Source organism: Furipterus horrens, unplaced genomic scaffold (genome assembly GCF_987537825.1).
Source record: "Furipterus horrens unplaced genomic scaffold, mFurHor1.1.pri manual_scaffold_3, whole genome shotgun sequence".
Taxonomy (NCBI): domain Eukaryota; kingdom Metazoa; phylum Chordata; class Mammalia; order Chiroptera; family Furipteridae; genus Furipterus; species Furipterus horrens.
This window is the reverse complement of record NW_028327173.1, coordinates 48405331-48419104: the sequence shown is the minus strand read 5'-3', so window position 1 is coordinate 48419104 and position 13774 is coordinate 48405331. Positions and strand designations below refer to the sequence as shown.

The window sequence follows — 13774 nt, the reverse complement described above, 5'->3', positions numbered from 1 at the left end:
TAAATCTATGGCTATTACTATAAGGGTAAAGGTCAAATAATCTGTCACATTAAACATTAATTCCTGTACTGCCTAAGGATATAGTTCAAAATGCCAAAAGTAAACACAAATTCCTCCATAATAGGTGAGAAAAGAACCTAATTATTCTAATAAAGGCTAGTAAATGTAAAAAGGTCACACTAAAGTTAATTGAAAAATAAAGCAGAAATTTTGGGGACACAATGTAAAAATATAGACTATGCCACTAAAGATAAAAATTAAATAAAATATTCAGTATAAAGGATGTGCCTCAAGTATTACATTTTGGTTAAAAAATATATATATATTTTCCCACACTCAAAAGTACACTCAAATCATGAATGCACAAGGGATTACGCATCATAATACTGAAGGCATGATTTTGCTGTAATAAGCCTAAAGAGTTGGGAACACCGTGTTAAGGTAAAAAATAACTGTAAGATTTCAAGATGCTAATCAAGTCCCTTACAAAAATAAAACTGGGTTGCAAAGTTCCTTCCTTTCCTTGAGAAACCTGAGAAACTTGATTTTTAGGTACCCAGTGTGAATGGCTTCTGGGCTACTGCATAATTTACACGTAACTTATGGAACTCTCCCAGGCTAACTTCATGTTCTCATCAAACGGTTAAAAAGGAAATCACTCATTTGAATCAAACAGGAAAAGACAGAAGTAGTACCAACTGAATTTCTATCCCTAGTCCCAAGGCAGTTTCCGTTTTTTATTGTACTTCCAGATGGATGTGGCTAGCATGAGAGTCAAGTCAATGACACTCTTTTTGGACCAGGAAATGGTGCTGGGCCCTAATTTTTGTTTGGCTTGTAGTGAGGGAACAGATAGGGTTCACCAATGAACAAAGTACAGTAGATTCACTACAGCAGTGCGAGCATTTCTCTTCTAGTTCCTGTCACATCAGAAGGCAGGCAGGCAGAACTTCGCTCTAACTCTCCAATTCCTTCCTAAAGTTCTGCCTGGCAAGTGGTCTTATGTAGGAAGATCACTTTTATTAAATTAGAAGTCAAAATAATTCTGACTAGGTCTTATTGATTTTTTATTTTAAACAAGAACATTATCTGAACCTCAATAGTATTGGTATGCTTTTTGCTTTTTTTTCCATGGAGATAATCAAAATGTTTCTGTAGAATATTAATGCCTGTGCATTAATATTCTGACACCTGCTGTATCTTTTCTTATCCTTCAAGGTTATTATGTTATCAAAGAGAAAAATATTCAAAACAGTGCCTTTGTTTTCTACTTCTTTTTATCTATATGGGTAATGAACCTGCCTGATTAAGTTATAAGCTTTTACAGTATTTCAAAAATATCTGTATTTCTGATATAAAATGGCTGGAGTTTGGATCTAAGAGTCAACAAGAATACTTATATTCAGGCATCCCAACCGGGTAAGAAAATAGATGCTGCTCAAAAAGAATTTCTTAAAAGAAATGGTCACTGTTGACAGTATAGTTTATTAAACTTACTTCTCGTGATATTGATGGGAGGTCTTTCCAGTTCATTTGTGTTCTCTGTGTATTAGTATGTATGAATGTATGCTGATATTAAGTATATTTCATATGATATTTACAATTATTACTTTAACTTCTTCTTTGGACGTTTAATAGAAACCAAAACTGAATACTCCAGGCTACAGGAAGAAACAGAAGTGTTTCTTTGGTTGCTTACCATTTTGATTACTATTGCTTACAGTGCCATCTTCTTTCTCAGACTGGCTGTTACTACTATTTGAGGCAGTTGGGGGAGGTGATGGTGCTCGACTAGAAGCAGCACTTTCACTTTCATCTAGAAGACGATCCATGTAATCCCTTAAAATTAAGTAAAATAATAAAGTAATTATTCTTATATTAAAAAGCTAAAAATTAATATTAAGTGCTTAAATTTAGAAGGCATTAACAAATATATCCTAGTTTTCCTTTTTTTTTAAAAAAATAATCTATTTGTTTATTCATTTGTAGAGAGAGGGGAAAGGGGAAAGAGAGGGAGAGAAACATCACAGTGTGGTCGCCTCCCACTCACGCCCCCAACTGGGGACCTGACATGCAACCTAGTCATGTGCCCTGCCTGGGAATCGAACCAGCGACACTTGGCTCGCAGGCTGACGCTCAATCCACTGAGCCACAGCAGCCAGGGCCCTATATCCTAGTTTTCATTTACATTCATTTCAGTGCCTCATCTATCACACCATGATCTGAACATTTAAATGGAAAAGTTTCTTTTGGTTACATATTTGTAGGGAAAATGCATAAGAACTTCTAAACTAGCTAATTTTAGAGACCTACAGGGAGTTCTAAAACTTTTAAAATTGTAGGCAAGTGCTCAGAGTGGCCCAACTTAAAATCAGAGGATCTGAAAGTGAAAAGATAGGGGTGATGTCAATCAGAAGGAATACAAAATAATTTCTGAACAGACACAGACTAGAATTTTAAAGCTCCTGAAGACTACTTGATGACTATGGCAACACCTGAAAGACAAATGAGGTCCTAACAATGAATCATCTCCTTAAATTTTCCTGGATACCTTCTATATTACCTTTCTGCTAGTTCTGTGCTATAAGCTCACTAAATTTCTGGGCTTATCTGCCAGTATATCATTACACCTGAGTTCACTTCTTCCCCAAGTCACTCCTGAACTTTATGACATGGGAAGATAGCTGTGTAAGTGACATTAGTTTGTAGTAAGACAATCTGGGCTAAATACTTATCTCTCTGAGATATAGTGTCTTCATTTATAAAATGCATGTAATCATACATGACTTACCTGTTATATAGGGTTGTTGAATAAGATATGTATAGGAAAGTGTTTTGTAAACTATAAAGTACTATTAAGTCGCAAGAATAAAAGTCAGAAAACTATGGCTGGTGGACTGGCCACTTGTTTTTATGAATATTATTTTACTGAAACACAGCTACACCTGTTTTTTCACATAGTGTCTATGATGGCTTTTGCACAATAACAGCAGAACTGAGTAGTTGCTAGAAAACTTAAGACCTGCGAACCTAAAATATTTACTCTCTGCTCTTCTACAGAAAAAGTCTGCCAATACCTGCAGTGGAATAACTCCCTGAAGGCAGGGACGTCTGTTTTGTTTCCCACTGCACTTCTGGTGCCCAAGATGCGCACAGCACAGAGCAGACGCTCAATAAAAACTTAAATCATTTCAAAATTCCCTCAGAATGAGTATAATAAAATATTAAGTCATATGTTTTCGAATTTTGTGAGCAGGATGAACAATATAGGTAAGAAGAGAACAGTGTAAGGGCTTGGGACTTTACTCAAAGTCATAGAAAGACAATCAACTATAGCTATAATTTCAAACTTCATGATCATATAAAGTTTTTGGGGTAATGGGGGATAAAATAAATATAGGGATATGGTACCTGATCTCAAGAAGCTTCCAACAATTTGAGGTGCAAAACTAATAGATATCAAATGAACATATATGACAACAAGCTAAACAATTTAATGGTCTAGGCCTATTTTCCTCACTGATAAATAAAAAATATTAAATTTGATGGTCTTTACAACCTCTTCAGCTTTATGCCATTCAGCTTTATAATTACAGAAAAATTATGTAACACATTCTAAGCACACAGAAACAGAAATGAGCATGATGAATACCAAAGGTAATTTAGAATCTACGGCTGACAGGAACAGATAATGCATAATGAGGAATGTTGGAAATAAATTCAGTAATGTGGGAATGGATAATGGAGGATGCTGACGCTAAAAGCCAAGCCAAAAAAAACCCCAAAAACAAAGAAAAAACTAGCTATCACAATTTTAATTTCTGAATACATCAATGATATTGTGAAAGAATTATTATTTCCTGATGATTAATGACATGCAGAATGCTTAAGGAAGAAGGAGTTAGGCAAACCATCTAGAAGAGTGGAGCAGCAGTTAGATAACCGGAGTTATGCTGCATTAATTTTCACTTTTTCAAGCAAAGAAATTAAATACAAGGCTGTTACAATAAAATCTCCAATTTGCATATGGCTACCGAGTGAAGAGAATCTATATTAGAATCTTTCAAAGGCTCTTTACAGGCAGAGAGCAGCAAATGCAGTTCATTCACAAAGTAACAGAAAAATAAAAATTTGTTCCAATTGTTGTGTCAAGGCATTAGCTTAATGTTTTGTGTAGCCCCCTGAAGTGCACCTACCAACAGAAAGCAACCTGGAAAAATAAGTTTGGAAGGAAACTAGAAAAATACCTCCACGCTTACAGAAAACCACAAATTCTTCCCATCTGGAAAATAATGTACAGTCTACCCATGACTTTTATAGAAGATGTAACACAACAAAAAACTGATGATATGAATAAAAAATTATAGTTCAGTTAAAAAGAAAAGCTTTACAAAAGACCCAAAAGGGACATCACCAAAGCCTACCAAACTGTGTCTTGCCTAGGGAGGAAAACACATTTGTTCCCTGAATAGCATTATACCAGGGGACCACTGTTAACTCCTACTGCCTGAGAAAAAGAGGATATGGGATTACTTTTAACTGTGGCTACTTCACCTTCAGAATGCTCAACCTTAAGAGGAATCAAGGTTACAGATAGAAGTATCTTCAAAAAGTTTTCAGAAGCTATGCAGAGATTACAAGAGAAACTAAAGTGTTTGGCAGCACATCCCTGCCTAACCTGTGTAGCTCAACATCACTGGGAACCACTAAGGCCGGCCCCCAGCATTTCCCTTGGTGATGCTTCCTGGAAGAGAAAACTGGATGAACCATGGGCTTGACCCAGCGTGGCAATTATGTTCCTACTGCTGCTAATGATAGACCGCCTGTAGTTCGTGTGTGAACATTATTTCTGAAATGGGTGAAAAAAATTAAAAGATGTTACTCTTGCTTTTCCCTACAGAATAGCTTGAAAACTGTGTCCATTTTAAGATAACATTCTGAAAACTAGACAGCTCTACCTAGTTCTACATCACTATGCCTCAACACTACCAATAAAGTATACAGTCCAGAAAAAATATATAAATGTATAAAATTAAGCACTGGACAAAATCTGGAATACTGTTTTTATGAAATTCCACTCCAGCTCTCATAAGCTTTAAAAAATGAGGGATGAGGCACAGAGTCCATCATACCCAGGATTTGCAGGGGCAATTACAACCATTTATTCCCTTTTAGATAATTTTTGCTTTTGATTTTAGAGTGTTTGATCCTCTAGCAAAGACACATGTAAATGAACATGACCAAGAAACAGTCCAGCCTATGAGTTTGAAAAGCACAATCAAATATGCATACAAGCACATCCTTCAAAGGCAGTTATTTGGCCAGCCTTAAGCACTTTACTGGTAAACACTGACCAGATGAAGTCACATTTTGCTTTATTTTTATTCCATAAACATTAGGTAATAATCAGGGAAAGTATGGTAAAGTTAGGTCCATTATAATAATTCATCAACATTTTAGAGCAACTCATTTGAGAGGACAGGCTCAATACTCTATGTCAGTGCTTTTTAATCAGTGTGCAGCAAGAACTTTTAAAACATGGAATACAGTAGTCCCTCTCTATATCGCAGTTCACTTATTGCGGCCTCACTTTATCGCGGGATTTAAAAAAATATTATATTTAATTATCGCGGAATTTTTGCTATAACACAGGACTTTGCGGTACTGTATACGTACCGCAAAATTACGTAGGTTTAAGAGTGTAGAATAAATGTAAGGTTCCTACTTCATGGGGGGGGGGTCTAGAACATAATACCCACGATAAGTGAGGGAATACTGTACCTGACTATTTGGTCAGGGGCACTGACCTCTTTTCCCTTAGATTGTCAAATGAAAACATGACAACGGCCAACACAATAACCATCTGGTGAAAATGAATCAAAATTATACCTTATTTTTTTATTAGGTTGGCAAAAAATATATTTTTTGGTGTGCCGCAGAATTTTAGTAATTTATGTGTGCCACAAGATGAAAAAGGTTGAAAATCGCTGCTGTTTGTATTTAAATAACAAATTACTAGTGGCAGAGGGGACAGTGTTTCATTCCAAAGCTAGACTGACTGTGGGCTAAGAGAATTTGGTGCACGGGGACTGGTTAGATATATAAGGCATTCTGCATAAAGAGTGAATATAATTAGTAACTGCATTACTAATTATTAAAATTATTTCTGTTAGAGGAAAGTTATCAGGAAATCTAGGAAAAAGTCACTATGCACATGTTCTTTCCTGTATAAAAAACTTCGTAACAAAAAAGAAAATGCAATTTGACCTTTTTAATTATGTCTTTTCCCTTTTATATCATCTATACTCAAATCTTATTTTGGTTCCCTGGATCAAAAGATTAGACAAGGAAAATATTAATTCCCCTTCCTCTTTAAAGTGCCTCTATCAGGCATATAATCCTACAGTTCTAGGAAAGATAATATCTCTTTCTATCCTCATTGTTCTCACAGTGTTATTAGATTAAAATTGTATGTATTTATACAATACTAAATAAAGTAGAATTTAACGAAAACATGCTTTCACAGCTGTTCTGGTCCATTTCCTCTCAGGAATCCTACTGAAAACATAAACTCTAACATTTGCTTTGATATATCTGTTGCCTCAAATAATATCCTGAAGTTTACAACGTTTTACAAGACTCTGAAAAGTCTAAATGTCCTATAGATATGCCAATAATGTACAAATTTAGACTAAAAGCTTATCTCATTAAAAAAACCACAATTTTCAAGAGAAATTTAGAAAAGCTTAGTAAAAACATATGACTCAAAAGAAAGTATAAACTTACGTTACACCAGGATGAAGATTATATTTCTTTTTTCCAAATCGTGTTTGCTGAGCAAAGAAATCGTAACGTTCAGATTTTTTCCACATATAATAGAAAGCTACACATTCACCAACTGACCTTGTTCGAACCTGTAAGAAACAAATACTTGTTTTTAAGAATCATCTCCTTAAAGGAATTATTTTATAAGAATAACTTTGCAAACAAATTTAGCTGGTCCTTCAGTAACATACAATACTATGTATAAAATACAGTACTGTAACAGCTAAAAACTATTCTTCCTAAACTCCCATTAGAGAAATAATACTGGCAATAGGTCAGATGTTTAACATAATGTTTTCAAAAGGTTATCATCTTAATTCACTACAAAAATAAGTACTTCTCTATTGAAAATATCTATATGTAGCATTTAAGTTCAAATGATGTTATAAACAGTTTCCTAACAGTTTCAAAACATTTAAACTTCCAGATTTTAATTTTGCCTGTCTTAACACCCCATAGGAACAACCCTTTTTTCAAATCTGTATAATTGTATAGTTACTATTAAAAATATTACCTGGTTTTAGCTGCAAGAGAACTAAACCTAAAAATAAATCTTCAAGTAATTATGAAGTTCTTCTGCGTATACATTAACACTGTATGACTGATATCAACAATATGGAATGATGATCATGTTAAATAAAATTATCAAATTATAAAATTAAAAATTAAATCCTGATTAAAATCAAATTAAACACTATGTATCTGATCTTAGACCACTCAGGACTTAAACAAATGTAAAAGAATATTTTAACTATAAATAACATCGTGTTAAAAATGCTTTAGTTTAAAAATTTATTTTAAAGACCCTCCTAAAATAGAAAAATCTATCACAGGTTGTGGAAAATAGCTTTAAATAACTACACTGGTACATATACATCCCACCCGGAAGCTGATGAACATATTTGCAAGTGAGTCCAATACAAAGGCTTCTAATATCATGTACTGAAAACAGTCACCTGGCAAACATATGCCAGAAGCTGAGGCATGCTTATTATAACAATTACCTAAACACCAATATATTAAAATTTCATTACAGAACTTTTCATATTAGAAAATAATTAAGATACAATAAGATGTTCTGGATTGTTAACTAAATTTCTTTTTTATAAAAAGAGAACATATATCATTACTTACTTTATTAGCCTGAATCAAATGAAAATCCTTTCCATAGGCTTTCAGCCCTTGTTCAAAATTTCTACACTCTTCCTCTGTCCAAACAGATAATTCTTCTGACAAAAATAAGGGTAAAAACTATTAAGCAATATTCCCCCAAATGTTGTATACAACAAACAAAACTGCAAATAAAAATATAATTTTCTAGTCACAATGAAGGAAGTATTTTACCTTTAAGCTCTATTACCAATGCTTGCAAACAATAAAGTTACAAAAGCTCCTTACTAATAAAATTTTGGACAATACCCTCTCTACCACCTCAACATGGGCCACTTTCCCCTTTACTCTTTATGACTCAACGATACTACCAGCCTTCAATGCTTTATGTTTGTTTCGTTCTTTCTTTCAATATTGTGCATGCCGTTCCTTTTGCCTAGCATTATTTCCTGCCTCCTATATTCCAGCAAAAATATCACTTTGTTCAAGAAGCCTTCCCGAATGGCCTCACCTTTTCTCTCAGCTAGGTTAAGTCCCACTGCAAATAGTTTGAACTGTACCCTCTAATTCTCTTTTAAGAACTCAGAACTATTTTTCAGCTTTCCTACCTAATCTCTAAGCACCATGAGGACAGGGACTTTGTTTATTGTTATGTCTTAGAACTTAACAGACCTCCCAATTTTTGTTGAACTAATTAATCTTTTACTAGTCACATGATAATACACAAAAAGTATTTTAGTGAAGCAGGGACGGAGCCAGTTTAGAGTTAAAAACAAACAAACAAACAGACAAAAAAAACCCAAATTCAGATTTTAGTGTTAACTATTCATGAACAGTGTTTGCCTTGGCTAAGATACTTCAGTTCAGACCTCAGTCTTATCAGTTTTTAAGTGAAGGTAACAGCTGTCATATTACTTAGCTCACAGGGCTGTCACCAAGATCAAGTAAGAACATATTTATAAAAATGTGTTGAAATTCAAAGGTATTATGTATTTGTATAAATGGCTGTATTTTCCCTAAAGAAGGATGAAACAGCCGTAATTCCATTTCCCATTATGCCTTGAACAAGGGTGGGCAAACACAGGTTTACAGTTGGGAGTATGCGAAACACAGTTTATTTTTGTATTACAATCATAAACCACATGTCTTTATCCATACAAACTAGAAATCTACTTCTGCGCACCCCTGTGTAATACTTCTGTTATACACAAGTTATCTGTTATTCAACAAATATTTACTGAAGAAAGATCAGTCAGTATTATTAAACGCAAATATGACATCTGTCTGAATAAAGTCCAACCAGTGTTAATATAACAAGAATGGTTTGCACAACATCTATGTAACCTGGGAGCCATGGAGAGGGGACCGGAATGACCATGTGCAAACAATGACAAATTCACTGTACTAGTCAGTGCGGGTGGCAGACGCTGAGTGAGCATGTGTACCGTGTGGCTGTCGGATTAAAAAATGACTGAGTACAGCAACAAATCTGAATCAAATTTTGCATTAAGCTTGCACATTCCTCCATGGAAACTATTCAGATGATTCAGAAGGCCATCGCTATGGGCAACTGGTGTTTGGCAGCTTCTTCATGACAACGCACCTGCTCATGCATCACATCTAATGCAGAGTTTGTTGGCGAAAGATCAAATCACCAACAGCCCATATTTGGTGCCCTGTGACTTCCGGCTTTTCCCAAAACTAAGATCACCTTTGAAAGGGAAGAGATTTCAGACCACTGATGAGATTCAGGAAAATACGAGAGGGCAGCTGATGGCAACTGGGAGAACTGTGTGAGGGCCCAAGATGTCTACTTTGAAGGGGACTGAATTGTCATTGTCTTATGTACAATGTTTTTTGTGTCTTGTATTTTCTTCAATAAATGTTTCTGTTTTTCATATGACACGGCTGAATACCTTCTGGGCAGACCCTGTCATATAGCAAGATAGACTGAAGAGCTTAAGTTTAAATTTCTGCTATATCATGAAAACAAAATTTAATCTTATGCTTACCTCTAGCTGCTTTTACATTAAATCTTAATCTTCTCAATGCTTCTTCTGTGTCAAAATTGCATTTAACCAATTCATATAATGCCTAGAAAAATAAGGACTTCAATATGTGACCCAGACTATGAATAGTTCAAAGCTACAATTTCTTAAAGAGAATAAAAGCTTTTCCAGAATCCAGTGTTTTCATTCTTTCTGGAAGACAAATAATCAGTGAATGCAACATATGGAACACTAAGGAGAAACAAACAAATTCAATCCTGTAATTAACTGTCTCTAAATATGTAGAAAATAGGATTAACAAATACTCTAACTTGGTAGCCACAGTATTCTCAGGAACCTAGAAATAAAAAGTTATTTTATATAAAACCACAAATTCCTTCTTTTTGGCCTTTTGGGGTTCCTATTCTAAGATAATTTTAAACATATCAGAAAAAAAAACCCACCGATTAAAAAAGGTAAAAAAAATAATGTTGTCATTAGGTTTGTGGTAGGCACTGGTCTACCATGTTGCGTAATAACATTATACCAGATGTGTATCACCAACTTGATAATATCCATGCTCTCAAGTATATCTAAAGAAACTTTTTTTCAAAAAGTCCAGTAAAAATATATACAAGCAAACTGAAATATCAAGATTTTTGTTTGAGATGAAATTATACCCATTAAGTGTGTTAACACTAGGTATCTTTATCCTTCTTATAACCTCAGATTCTGTTGACATTATAGGAATTTTTGGTGGATAGACACTAAATGTGACAGCATCTACACTTAAAATGTACAGGATTCATTTATTTTGGGGAAATTATAACAGTTATTTCTTATCCATGTACCTGTTCATTGTCTTTTATGTGCGATCCTTCAGGAATTGCTTCTACACCTTTCTCATCGCCCGTTCTTCTTGATGCATCCTTAAGAAATACAATCACTTTATCTTCCGGTAAGTGCTCAGGGTCCCACAGGAGTTGATCATCATTTTCATATACTAAATTAGTAAAACAAATATATTTTAAAATGCCCAAAATTGACAGTTTGTGTTAAAACATAAAATTGAACAAAAAACTGCTACTTAAAACCAAAATGTTAAAAACTAATAGGGAAAATGTGGTCCTACTACTTGCCTGACTTTAATCTTGGGCAATATTCAAAGCCTAAGTGAGTAAGCAATCTAACCAGAAGTACCACTTTATGCCCCTTTCAAATTCTGTCTCACTTAGTTTATTTACCAAATTTCAAGTCATCTTGGTTTGAATTATATCACCAGGACTTATTACCAGTATGGGTAAATCACTTTCCTTATCCCTACCTCACCTGTGAAATGGGAACAGTAATCCTACTGCACAGGGTATAAGGATTTAAAATACTTTAAAACAATTATGGTACATTTTAAGATTCAATAGATGTTCAACATTTTTGAAAAGGGGTGTCTAAAAAATTGTTCACCCAAATGTTAACACTGCCTGCTTCTTGGGGCAATTTTTCACTTCTTTATATATTTTTTATGATGCTTGCATCTATATTATAATGAATATAAGTAATATTTATAAAAACAAGTCATTCTTTAAATAAGTATTTAGGTTGCATCATCATAATTTCCATTATTAAATAAGATTAAAGCCTAACTCTCATCAAAATCTAAAAAGTAAAAGGAAAGGAGAACCTAAGAAAAAGCCTTGTGGAATTCTAAATGACTGAAGATGAAAAAAAGACAAAATTAAGAAGATAAAGTCAGTCACAAGATAAAATATGAAAAGCATGGCATCACAGCAGCTAGGGGAAGAAAGTTTCAAGGAGTAATAAACTGGTTAAATGCTGTAAAGTGACCTGGTTAAACACTGGAAAAAGGTATGCTGAATTTACTAACAAAGAGAGAGATGTTTCAAGAACATTCTGTGTAGAGATAGAAGCTGAAGTCATACTGGAGAAGACAAAAGTAAATGGAAGGTGAAGAAATAAAAGTAGAAAACTCTTGGAAAGCTTGCTTGTGAGGACGGGTAGGGCAGCAGCTACAGAGAAGCTATAGTTGGCTCTGGCCGGCAGGGCTCAGCTGGATGGAGAGCAGTCCATTAACCAAAAGGTCGTGGGTTCCTTTACCTCAGGGTACATGCCTATGTTGTGGGTTCAGCCACAGGCTGGGGCATGTATGGGGAGGCAACCCTCCAATGTTTCTCCCATCAATGTTTCCCTCTCTCTCCTTCCCTTCTCCCCTCTCTAGAATCAATGAGCATGTCCTCGGGTGAAGATAAAAATATATAAAACTTTTAAATAAATAAGTAGAAACTATAGTTGAAGAAAGTTTTTGATTTTGTTTGTTGATTTTTAGACAGATGAGGCATTTTCATTTAAATGCCAACAGGAAAGAGACAGCTGACAGCTGGAGATAGACTCTGTGTCTAAAAGACAAAAGATAACTGACAGCCTGAAGTTCCTTTTGTTATGAAAAAGAAATTAACAGCTAATAAACATTTCCTAGGTTAAGTATTTTCATGTAAAATACCTGCTGCATCCACCACACACATACAGTTTAAATATTCTCACCTTTCAGCTTCCCAAAATTTATATTCTTTAAAATACAACTCAAAGAATAATCTCTAGAAATGTTTCCTTTGTAAATCTCACTCGTTTTTAAAACTGCTGGTAGAATTCTAGTGAAACTCTAAACTGTAAATACAATAAAACTCCCATGATAAAGTGACTTTGGATACACTGCTACTGATTTCTGTTCTCTGCTCAGTCTCTGTTCCCTGAAGGGAGTAGACTAGTTACGTTCTTGGAGTGATAGGGAGGGGGTGGACAAAACCTTACAAGGAAACCCTGGCTCAAGTAGAGAAAGATAAAGGGTGGGTTCCTGTGTCCCCGGTGTTCTCCCAGTTAGATATCCCCATATGAAGCCTATAAAACCAGCACAAACTATCTGGGAGAAACTTCTGGAATCCTTCTGAAGTCCCAGGTAGCCACAAAATACATAGTAGCCTTATTTAAACTGAGTATATAAGCATCACCAGATGGTGCCAAATGACAAGACAGACCCTCAGAACTGTGACTAGGTAGGGTAGCCTGAGAATATGACACTTTGTTTTATACAATTACAATATACTAAAAAATGACTATACTGTGAGAACAATTAGCATTTTCAGAGACTAAACCATGCTGCCTTTCCAGAAATAGATCACATTTTCCAGTTAAGTTTATACTCTAAATAAAATGACTTTTAACTATGGCTGAATTAAACAGGCAACACAATTGATATGAAATGTATGCTGGAGAATGACTAAATGCCAAGAGATCAAGAATTCAGAACTCCACATTAAAATACTGAGGAGAAATAACATTTATAAATGTAATATGAAGGGAAAAAACTCTTAGCAACACAAAGAAAAATACTTTATTATAATTAAAGTGACATAAACATGCTAGATTTTGCAACATCTTCTGAAACTACTTCATTCCAAATGAATTATCAAGCCTAAATATTAAAAATGTAAAAAGCAACCACAAATATATCTATCTTGTATTACTGGAAGATATAATTTACATGATTGTGTCTTGTAAATAAGTGAAAGAGTTCAGAGGGCAAGAGCTCCCCCACTGTATTAACATAGATTAGCTGGGGAAGTGCTTCGTATGGCATTTTAAGTAATCAAATTAAGTTTCTCAGATAAGCAAAATGAACTGCAAAATGATTTAACAAAGTTTATTATGCATGTGTGTGAGGGGGGAAACTGACGTAGAAAGCTGAGAAACCACAACAAAACCATAAGCAATCTGGGAAATTAATCCCCAATGAATAAATGTGTATTTTTTAACCTCCAGTTTTTTTTTTAGAAGTGTTA

The 13774-nt window shown here is 34.6% G+C and overlaps 2 protein-coding genes across 10 annotated transcripts in view; one reads left to right on the top strand and one right to left on the bottom strand.

The window, feature by feature from the left end:
• The window catches only part of SLC35D1 (solute carrier family 35 member D1), a 58712-nt gene extending 55512 nt beyond the window's left edge, over window positions 1–3200 (top strand). Inside the window, exon 12 of the mRNA XM_090269586.1 lies at window positions 3061–3200. Coding sequence (XP_090125712.1) covers window positions 3061–3091 — 31 coding nt within the window. The 3' untranslated portion in view covers window positions 3092–3200. The remainder of the gene's footprint in view (window positions 1–3060) is intronic.
• Window positions 1–13774, bottom strand: part of MIER1 (MIER1 transcriptional regulator) — a 71851-nt gene that overhangs the window by 16376 nt on the left and 41701 nt on the right. For 8 of the 9 annotated variants that reach the window (XM_090269583.1, XM_090269581.1, XM_090269575.1 and 5 more), the window contains 5 exons: window positions 10775–10926; window positions 9948–10029; window positions 7960–8054; window positions 6787–6914; window positions 1700–1839 (listed from right to left, as the gene is read on the bottom strand). In XM_090269583.1, the coding sequence (XP_090125709.1) occupies window positions 1700–1839; window positions 6787–6914; window positions 7960–8054; window positions 9948–10029; window positions 10775–10926 (597 nt within the window). The remainder of the gene's footprint in view (window positions 1–1699; window positions 1840–6786; window positions 6915–7959; window positions 8055–9947; window positions 10030–10774; window positions 10927–13774) is intronic. The other variant, XM_090269576.1, reaches the window with a different exon arrangement.